We start from the raw sequence: 10,328 nt of genomic DNA, 5'->3' as shown, positions 1-10,328 counted from the left end.
GCCAGTGATTTTCCATGAAGCTTGCTCAGGATTGCTGAATGTGCCTAGACAAAACACCCCTGCTTCCCTCACTCTTTCTTTTCAAGTTTGATACCCAATGCCCAGACTCTTACCTATCCCACCTAAGGCCAGGAATTACTCTCCAGACCCACCCACTGCCACACCCAGTGGTTGTGACCTAATGCATTCAGGTTACCAGGTGACCTGCCCAGGGATAGGATGCCCAGAGCCCTGAAGCAGCTCTTTGTGGCTAGTCAGGGCCTCCGAAGGTGGCATGCATCCTCAGCAGATGGCTCAGTCCTGGATTCAATGAATATATACCCTTTATACATTTTCTTTGGACAGGTATCACTGTGTTGGCACATGAAGCTGGTGGAGGACCAGGACACCCTCAAGGTAGCCATCTTCCTGCTTGAGCTCTGGGCACACCTGGGTTCTGCCCAGTGTTCTCAAGATCATCTCTCATGGCGCTACATCTCCTCCGAGGTGGTGATTCCCAGGAAGCAGATGTTCCGTGGCAAAAGTTTTCAGGTACCAGGCTGGGTCTCCTACAGCCTAAAATTCGGTGGCCAGAGACACGTCATCCACATGCAGCTCAAGAAACTGCTCAGGCCCAGATATCTACCGGTGATATCCCAGGACGACCAAGGTGCCCTACACACTGATCATCCCCATGTTCCTCGAGATTGTTACTACATCGGCTACCTGGAGAAGATTCCTTATTCCCTGGTCACTGCGGACATGTGCTATGGAGGTATCGAAGGTATTATGAAGTTGGATGACCTTACCTATGAAATCAAACCCCTCAAGGATTCCCACAGGTTTGAACACATCATTTCTCAGATAGTGGCAAATGGAAATGCAATGGAGCCTGCATATAAACCAGGAACCCAAGAGGAAATAGATTCCTTGTTCTCTGCAGAAAACATCACTGTAGCCCCAAAGTTGTCTAGCACACGATTTGCATCCCATGAACTCAGTATTCAAGGCCTTCCTCAATGTTCTCATGCAATGTATAGAACAATGTACAACTTTACAGAATGTGTCAAATATATGGTAGGTTATTGCGGTCACCCCTCGGGCTGAAGTGTGGTTTGCTGGCCTGGCAGGGGCGTGGCCGCAGTAGGCCTAATTCCGCTGCCCCCATAATAGGGTGGCTGGTCGGACTCACCGCCACCCCTGAAGGGAGCTCGGCATGGGCGCAGAGTGCCCTCGGGTCTCCCCTTCTCGGCAGCCATGCTTCCGCGGCCACCCCTCCTCCTGGATGGCGCCACACGATGCCTTCTTTCTCCCTGCGCAGGCGCAGGGCAGAAAATTCCAGTCTGCCCTTTTCCCCTCCCCCGACAGCAGCAACAGCCAGGTGTGGGCGGAAAAATCCAGCCCGCCCTTTTCCCTTCCCCCGACAGCAGCAACAGCCAGGCGTGGGCGGGAAACTCAAGTCTGCCCTCCACCCCAGCAACAGCAGCCACCAATCCCTAAACCCTGCCCCTTCCCCCAGCAACAGCGACAGCCAATCCCTAACCACCACCCCTCCCCCGTCCAGTACCGCCCACTGACCTTTCGCCGGCAACCAATCAGAACAGGGCGTGGCTTCGACCAATCAGCCTTCCCCAGCCCCTATAAAACTGTTGCCTCTCCCTCAGTAAAGTGGACTTGCGTGTTTACCTTGTCTCCGCGGTAGTTCTTCTGCCGTGCGCCCTCCAGTCCTGAGAGCCCCCGACAAGGGCCTGGCCTCCCTTGTCCCCAGTTCGTCGCCTGCTTCTCCGGGCGACCCCTTCGTCGCCTGCTTCTCCGGGCGACCCCTTCGTCGCCGGCTTCGCCGGGCGACCCCTTCGTCGCCGGCTTCGCCGGGCGACCCCGTCAGCCGAACCGCGCAACCCCTTGTGAGACCGATCCCTCGTCTGCTGCCGGACTGACCCCTCGTCCCAAGTGGGACCGACCCCTCGTCCCAAGCGGGACCGACCCCTCGTCCAGAGCTGGACCGACCCCTCGTCCGCAGCCAGACCCCACCTCTACCGACCGAGCAAGTCGCCGCAGTTGGCGCCCAACGTGGGGCAAAGCAACCCCACCACAGCACAACGTGGGGCAAGGCAACTCCACCACAGCCTCACTCCATAACCTGGCGCCCCCCCCCTCCTCTCTTCTCACCGTGGGACTTCTCTCGTGCAACATTGCTGCTACCTGAGCCTTGGCTACCTCATACGATCCACGGCGGTCTGGGAGAATCGCTGGATGGCTTTCTCCTTCCATGTCGGGGGCTTATACTGACCCGCTATGATTAAGAGGAGCCTTGGATTTCTCGGGAGCACGCGCTTGCACGTCTGAAGTAATCCTACCACAGCTCTACGCCCTCCTCTCTTCTCACCTTGGGACTTCTCTCGTGCAACATTGCTGCTACCTGAGCCTTGGCTACCTCATACGATCCACGGCGGTCTGGGAGAATCGCTGGATGGCTTTCTCCTTCCATGTCGGGGGCTTATACCGACCCGCTATGATTAAGAGGAGCCTTGGATTTCTCGGGAGCACGCGCTTGCACGTCTGAAGTAACCCTACCATAGCCCTACACTCTCCTCTCTTCTCACCCCTATCTTTTCGCTCTGCATTGCTGCTCCTGAACCTTGGCGACCTCATACGATCCACGGCGGTCTGGGAGAATCGCTGGATGGCTTTCTCCTTCCATGTCGGGGGCTTATACCGACCCGCTATGATTAAGAGGCGCCAATAAAACTCTCAGGAGCACGTGCCTGAGCACCTCCACCCCTGCCTTCACCTCTGCCTCCTCCCCTTCACGCTTGCTCCCCTTTGCCTTGCTCCATTGCTCGTCGTCCCGCCCTCCCCTCGTCGGGGCCTTCTCTTGGCCCGCGACCACCGTCGGAGCCCCACCGGCTCCGACCCCTCGTCTCACCGCGCACCTCGGCTCCCATCGCCGCGCTCTCAAGGTAAGGGCCCCTTTTCTTATCGGCTCCAAAAGGCCATTAGCAATGGGTAACATCCTATCTGCTAAGCAAGCCCCACAAGTTCGGGCCCTCGCCGGTCTCCTAGACACTCACCGGTGTAAGATCTCTTTCAAACAGCTTCAAGTATATCGGGACCTTCTTCTCCCCTTTAATATTATATATTTCTGTTAATGTGTTGTAATTGTTCTGTGTTTGTCTGTCTGTTCGCTCAATGTCAACATATATTGTGATACCTCCGGATGGTAAATATAAATTACTGGAAATCTTTAAAAGAGCTCTATTCAAATGGCCAAAAATTAAATAAGCGCTTATATTAATACTTAAGTTTATTATATTAATACATAAGTTTAAATGTTAATAAGATATCTACAATTTAAAAAAATTGTAAGTCTTAATTAACAAAATTAACTGTACGTCTTCATAAAAAGTTGTTCTTGCCTAGATTAAAATGAATAACTTATTTTTCTTCACAGGATGATATAAAGAATGTAAAACTTATATGAATATTAAAAAAAGGTAAAAGTTTGTAAAAATGCTAATGGAAATGTAATAAGTTTTGCAAAAAGACGTATTTTGTCCTAAAGTAGGATGGCTAATTTTTCATAAACTCTTGAAACTTAATTTGCATGCGGCAAGTGTAAAAGGTATTGTGATAACTTTACGTAAGGGAATGTGTTCTGTAAAAATAAAATTTATCTTCAATAGTTTACATTAAGGTATTAAATGGCTAATTCCAAAAGGTCATTCTTAAATGTATATATATAAAACTAAATTGATGATAATAATAATAAAAGGTAATTTTGTAACAGGAAAGATTAACAGCAACCAAGCTCCCCTACCAACTTGCTTTTAGGAAACGGTTTCTAATATTGCATGCTACTAAGTATTTAAAGAAAAGTTATTTTTGAGGAAACAGAAGATGATTTTTTCTTTGCAGCCATTGTCTATTTAGCAACACCCCTCGCTATCGGCCTAGCCACTGTTGCGCCGGACGATTGAAACCTTAAACAAAGACTCCTCCTCACTGTCATCTTCCTATCTATCGTTACTATATTTACTGCCCTCATTCTCCTTCGTTTATAAAGCAGTCTCCTACAAACCACAAAGCTTCTGTCTTAAACATACCATTCTCAACCCTATCCTCTAAATGATCTTCTCACTTCCCCCACAGCCTTTAATACTCTATTTCTTTCTCATAACCTTTGCTTTCTTGATAATATTTTCCGCCATCTGTCTAGCCACTACCACCCCAGAAGATTGTAACCACGGCCCCCCATGCCGCCATCGCTCTCAAGCAGCTCCAGCCCCGCAAAACGGCCCGCAACCTGCTTTCCCCGGCCTGCGGCCTGCTTTCTAGCATCTAATAACGTTTCTGCTTTTAACAGCTCCCCATACTTCTGCGGAGCTTCCTCCTGTCTCGACCTCACTCCTCTTCTCAGCCATCCAAAGCATCCTTTCTCGTCCCCCGCCCCCCTCCTTTTTTCGCTTGAACCCCTACTGCGTTGCAGATTGGGCCGCCCCATGTCGGCCCGCCCCATTAACATTGGCCTCTCTCGCACCCGTGAAGACCTTGGCCTTCTTGTCCTCGCCTACGTCTCCACCACTCCCGACGCTGCCGCCACCACCGTCGCTGGTGCCCTGACGCAACTTGTCCTCACCACTGCGATCCTCCAGACCATCACATAGTCTACCTCTGCCGCTCTTCGCCACCAAGAAGAGATCAACCACCTGTAACGCGCTATCATCCTAGACTTTTAACAGCACATGGACCTCATAGCCACCGAGATAAATGAGAATTGGACATTGGCCACCCTTGCTTGCAACGGCAAGATACTGCCCCCCAAATTGTACAATTGTATCCCCGTCATACTCACCTCCCTCTTCAGCCCCGCTTCCCTCATTGCTTACTGCCTCTTGGGCCTCAGCTACTTGTTGCTGCTGCCATCCTGGCCCTTATTTGAAAAGAAGGGGGAAATGCGGTCACCCCTCGGGCTGAAGTGTGGTTTGCTGGCCTGGCAGGGGCGTGGCCGCAGTAGGCCTAATTCCGCTGCCCCCATAATAGGGTGGCTGGTCGGACTCACCGCCACCCCTGAAGGGAGCTCGGCATGGGCGCAGAGTGCCCTCGGGTCTCCCCTTCTCGGCAGCCATGCTTCCGCGGCCACCCCTCCTCCTGGATGGCGCCACACGATGCCTTCTTTCTCCCTGCGCAGGCGCAGGGCAGAAAATTCCAGTCTGCCCTTTTCCCCTCCCCCGACAGCAGCAACAGCCAGGTGTGGGCGGAAAAATCCAGCCCGCCCTTTTCCCTTCCCCCGACAGCAGCAACAGCCAGGCGTGGGCGGGAAACTCAAGTCTGCCCTCCACCCCAGCAACAGCAGCCACCAATCCCTAAACCCTGCCCCTTCCCCCAGCAACAGCGACAGCCAATCCCTAACCACCACCCCTCCCCCGTCCAGTACCGCCCACTGACCTTTCGCCGGCAACCAATCAGAACAGGGCGTGGCTTCGACCAATCAGCCTTCCCCAGCCCCTATAAAACTGTTGCCTCTCCCTCAGTAAAGTGGACTTGCGTGTTTACCTTGTCTCCGCGGTAGTTCTTCTGCCGTGCGCCCTCCAGTCCTGAGAGCCCCCGACAAGGGCCTGGCCTCCCTTGTCCCCAGTTCGTCGCCTGCTTCTCCGGGCGACCCCTTCGTCGCCTGCTTCTCCGGGCGACCCCTTCGTCGCCGGCTTCGCCGGGCGACCCCTTCGTCGCCGGCTTCGCCGGGCGACCCCGTCAGCCGAACCGCGCAACCCCTTGTGAGACCGATCCCTCGTCTGCTGCCGGACTGACCCCTCGTCCCAAGTGGGACCGACCCCTCGTCCCAAGCGGGACCGACCCCTCGTCCAGAGCTGGACCGACCCCTCGTCCGCAGCCAGACCCCACCTCTACCGACCGAGCAAGTCGCCGCAGGTTATACTAATGTAGTTGACTCATTTTTGTGGGGTTTACATGTACGTTACTATATTATTGCTTTGATCATATATAATGTAAGGGATCCAGCCACTCTGACTCCTTATGAGGTGCCAGGAAGTCCATTTTATACATTTTATCAACAGACCATCTATCAAAATATTCAACACAAGTCATCTTTCATGGTGGATAAAGATGGACCAGAGGACTATGCTTTTAGTACGAAATTTTCTCGTGTGTGCCATCGTGACAATCTGGTAATGATTGGCCAGCTAGGGAGGCCGTATATACTGCTTTCTACGATTACAGCACAAAATATTGGGCTATCATTGGGGGTGCCTTTAGATGGGGAATTTTGTGTTTGCCAGAGGAGGGCCACCTGCATTATGCAAATATACCCGGGGATAACAGATGCATTTAGCAACTGTTCCTTTAACCATACAGTAACTATACATCTGTATGGACCTAATTGCCTTGCTGAAGATCGTTACCCCCTTTTTAATGAAACATTAACAGAATTTCGTTGTGGAAATGAAATAGTGGAGGAGACAGAGCAATGTGACTGTGGCTCCTTCAAGAAGTGTTATAGTAATCCCTGTTGTACCACTAACTGTGAACTGACGCCTGGGAGTCATTGTGACATCGAACTATGCTGTACAAATTGTACTTATACCCCAACTGGGACGCTCTGCAGACCTATACAAAATATATGTGATCTTCCTGAGTACTGCAATGGGAACACCCATACATGTCCTGTAGACTTTCATATGCAAGATGGAACCCCCTGCAGTGAAAAGAGTTACTGCTTTAAAGGCAACTGCACAGATCGTGACTTGCAATGCAAAGCCATCTTTGGTAACGTTGCTATGGATGCTCCAGATGTTTGCTATACATTAAATACTGAAGGAGACCGATTTGGACAATGTACGAGAAAGAAAGATGTTAGATATAAAACTCCATGTCCAGAAGAACACAAGTTTTGTGGAAGGTTGCAGTGCACTAATGTCACTCATCTTCCACAGTTGCAGGAACATGTTTCATTCCATCAGTCTCTCTTAGAAAATGCCTTTTGTTTTGGGGTGGATGAACACCGTCGAACAGGATCTAATGATGTTGGAAGACCGAATGATGGTTCCATCTGTGCCCCTGGAAAGTACTGCAATTTTGTCTTTTGCAATGGATCTGTGGCAAATATCGGCTATGACTGTTTCCCTGAGAAGTGCAATTATAGAGGAATTTGCAACAATCTAAAGAACTGTCACTGCCATGTAGGCTGGGACCCACCACTATGTCTAAAACTGGTGCTGGTGGAAGTATAAACAGTGGACCCCCTCCAAGGAAAATGCGGTCCGTGAAACAAAAAACAGACATAGTGATATATTTGAGAGTGGTCTATGGTCGCATTTATGCCTTCCTATTTGCATTACTCTTTGGGTTGGCCACAAATGTACGAAATATCAAAACTACCACAATCATAGAAGAGGGAACAGAGTCTTAGGATGAAGAGAAAATGAAAGAGAAAACAAAAAGTGGTAAGCCTTAAGGGGGAAAGAAATAGAACAAAAATTCAGTCCACTCCAAAATGACTGTAAAAATATAGGGCATACCAAAAGAACATTTGTGAAGAAAAACAGAGCAACTGTAATGAGACTGAAAAACTTAAGTAAAAAACTATAGACAGCAAGAAATAAAGGAATCCTACCACCAGTTATGGTAAGCACTGATGATAAGAAGTCAGTTCTCTTCAAGAGATCCATGGCATTTACTTGGAATAAATTTCAAATCACATGAAAGTTGGTGTACATGTTTTGTAAGGTATTGATAGCCCATACTGAACCTGAGCTTCTGAAAGCTAGAGAATACCTGAGTAAGCACCTGGGCCATGGCCTCAGATTTTTGGGCACGGAATTAATGGAAGTTGGCCAGAGAATCCTTTGGGGACACATTCAGGACATTTTTCCAAAACCACCTTCTTGAGTGCAGAGGTTTTCCTTATTCCCTAGGCAATCTGTGCTTCTCTAAACCCAAGGTGAGTTTAGGGCAATTGGAGGCTACCCTTAATGCACACTGCCTGCTACTTGCTGCTGTGGAAGGGATGGGGGTCCAAATCTCCACCCAGCACCTGCTGTGCTGACTTGGGGTACACATTACCCATGGGGGACCCAAGGGTCTGAAGGAGGAATGTGGCCCCAGTCACATCCTGTGAGAATTTAGGTACATGTGACTCATAATGCCTCTGGCATCAGTGGTTGCTGATTAAATGTTACTTCCTGCCTTCTTTTAGCCTCTACTGTCAGTGAGCTGAGGTGTGCTTTTAAGCCCAGGATAAGTCAGGATAAACAATGTCTAAGTCAAAAGACTTTGGATATCAATTGAAGACAGGTGTTCTTAACAAGGGGTTGGAGAGCTTGAATTGAAATTAAAAAAAAAAAAATTCTTGTGTGGACGTGTTGGTGTGGGTGAGCTATATTTAATAAGTCACACACAGTCTTGTGTGGAAACAGTTAGGAGTCCATGGTTTTCATCTGACTGGCAAAGGGTTCTGTGGAACAAAAATGGTTAAGAACCCCTGCATTACGAATGAAATTCACTTATGTTTTTCAATGCCATAAAGGAACAGCTCAGAGAATTTAAATGATAAAATCTCCCTAGCATAACCTAAGAAATTTCACTCATGATATCATTCTCAGTAAACAACTTTTAGCCTGTAGTAATATTTTCTTTCTTTTCTAAATACATGTATAGTTAAATATTACTACCCTCTGTCTGAATTGCTCTGAAAATCCTTCCTCTGCAAGTGCACCTTGATACCATATCTTGAATATTCTTCCAAATTTACAAATTGAGAAGAAAGTGTTTAGAAAAAGGAATACAAAGAAATTTTCAAAAGAAGTTGTTTCATTTGCTATAGAGTGATGGGGGAAATAGGTACCAGAAATGGGATGGTTTTATATGGGATTTAAGTTATAAGTTTACAATTCCAAGACTGAAAATGTCCAAATCGAGTCATCATCAGAAATGCTGACTCACAAAAGTTTGGCTGCTGTTGACCCTGGACTCTCGCCATATGGCCAGACACCATGGTGGCTCTCCAGCTTTCATCTCTGTCTTCTCCTCCAGGCTCACTTTTTCCCTGAGCTCAGATTTAGGTGATCAGGCATATGACTCTTCTCTCCCATCTCCTCTGGGCTATGTTTCTTTCTGCTTCTCAGAGTTCACTTTCCATGCCTTGTGCTCTACTCATCTGTCTTTGGCCTCTGGCTCCTCTCCCTCAGCCTCTTGGGATTTCTCTGTCTCTGACACATTTTATCAGTGTGCCTCTGCTTTAGGTCCTCTGTTTATGAAGAACTCCAGCAAGAAGACTTAAGACCCCTCCTGGGTCATGTCTCACTCAAGTAATTCAACCAAAGCCTCCCCAACTAAATCCACTCCAATCAAAGTGTTCCACATCCACATGAGCTAAGTCCTAAGGTCATGATTTTCTGGGATCCACAGAGCTTGAAACTGTTACAGAAATATTTTTTTATATTTTAATTATAATTCTTCTGTGTAACTCTATTTTTTCACATGACAATGATCTATCAAATAATCTGTTATTTGTACATTTCAGAAAATATATATGATAAATGATAATTTATTAAGATATAAAGTAATTGTACAGAATTCTCAGTAACCTGAAACATAACAATTTAAAAATCACCTCCTGGTTTTCCAATGGGCATTTTGGGGTTTAGGACAATGAGGAGGAGGCCAGGCAAGAAGGATCCCTCAGCCCCAATCCTGGTTCACCCTCAGTTATTGGTTGTCTGTTGTAAAATTTGGGTTTGGAGGAACTTTATTTCAACAAAGGGATCCATAACCAAATCATTTTTTAAAACTGTTACATCTATCATGCTACCTCACAGGAGTCATCCTCTGTAATTCACCTTCACCATTTTTCCCCACACAAAGCACAAGGTATGTGAGGGTGATACAATGAATAGTCATGCAGAAGAGCCAATATGAGCCAGTGACCCAATTCTACCATGAGGATGACTTTCATTCATGTCATAAGTTCTACAAAGCAGTAAATAGAAGGATGAGATTGCACCTGAATTAATATCAGTGGATGGCCTGGTGAGGGGCCCCAGATCACATGGGGTAACCAGGAATTATTTTGCACTGGGCAGACTGACACAGTAGATTCCATACTAAGACAGTGACCTTGTACTGGAGTGGCAGACCCAGCATTGCCTGAGAACACCACCTGCTGCCACTCCTCAACCAATTTTCATGGGTGTTGTTGATCCAGGTGCTCTCAGGCGTTCTGATGAAGTAAGAAAAAGATTAGCTTCCCCATCTGCCTCCCTTGCCTCATATCTCCCGTGGCTGTCCTATTACTTGAGGAGAGGCCTGCCCAGGTATTATGAGGCAGACTGTCTAAG

The 10,328-nt window shown here is 48.1% G+C and overlaps 1 protein-coding gene across 1 annotated transcript; it reads left to right on the top strand.

Annotated features, from left to right (window-relative positions):
- The first annotated feature begins 232 nt into the window (after window positions 1-232).
- Window positions 233-7,697, top strand: LOC131279265 (disintegrin and metalloproteinase domain-containing protein 21-like). The gene is given in 3 exon segments (XM_071215992.1): window positions 233-1,081; window positions 5,842-7,200; window positions 7,203-7,697. Coding segments are annotated over 3 exon segments (2,331 nt in total). The 5' UTR covers window positions 233-309; the 3' UTR covers window positions 7,403-7,697.
- The last annotated feature ends 2,631 nt before the right edge of the window (window positions 7,698-10,328 follow it).

Source organism: Dasypus novemcinctus, chromosome 7 (genome assembly GCF_030445035.2).
Source record: "Dasypus novemcinctus isolate mDasNov1 chromosome 7, mDasNov1.1.hap2, whole genome shotgun sequence".
Classification (NCBI taxonomy): domain Eukaryota; kingdom Metazoa; phylum Chordata; class Mammalia; order Cingulata; family Dasypodidae; genus Dasypus; species Dasypus novemcinctus.
Note: the sequence above shows the minus strand (reverse complement) of the source record. Positions and strands in the feature narration are given on the sequence as shown.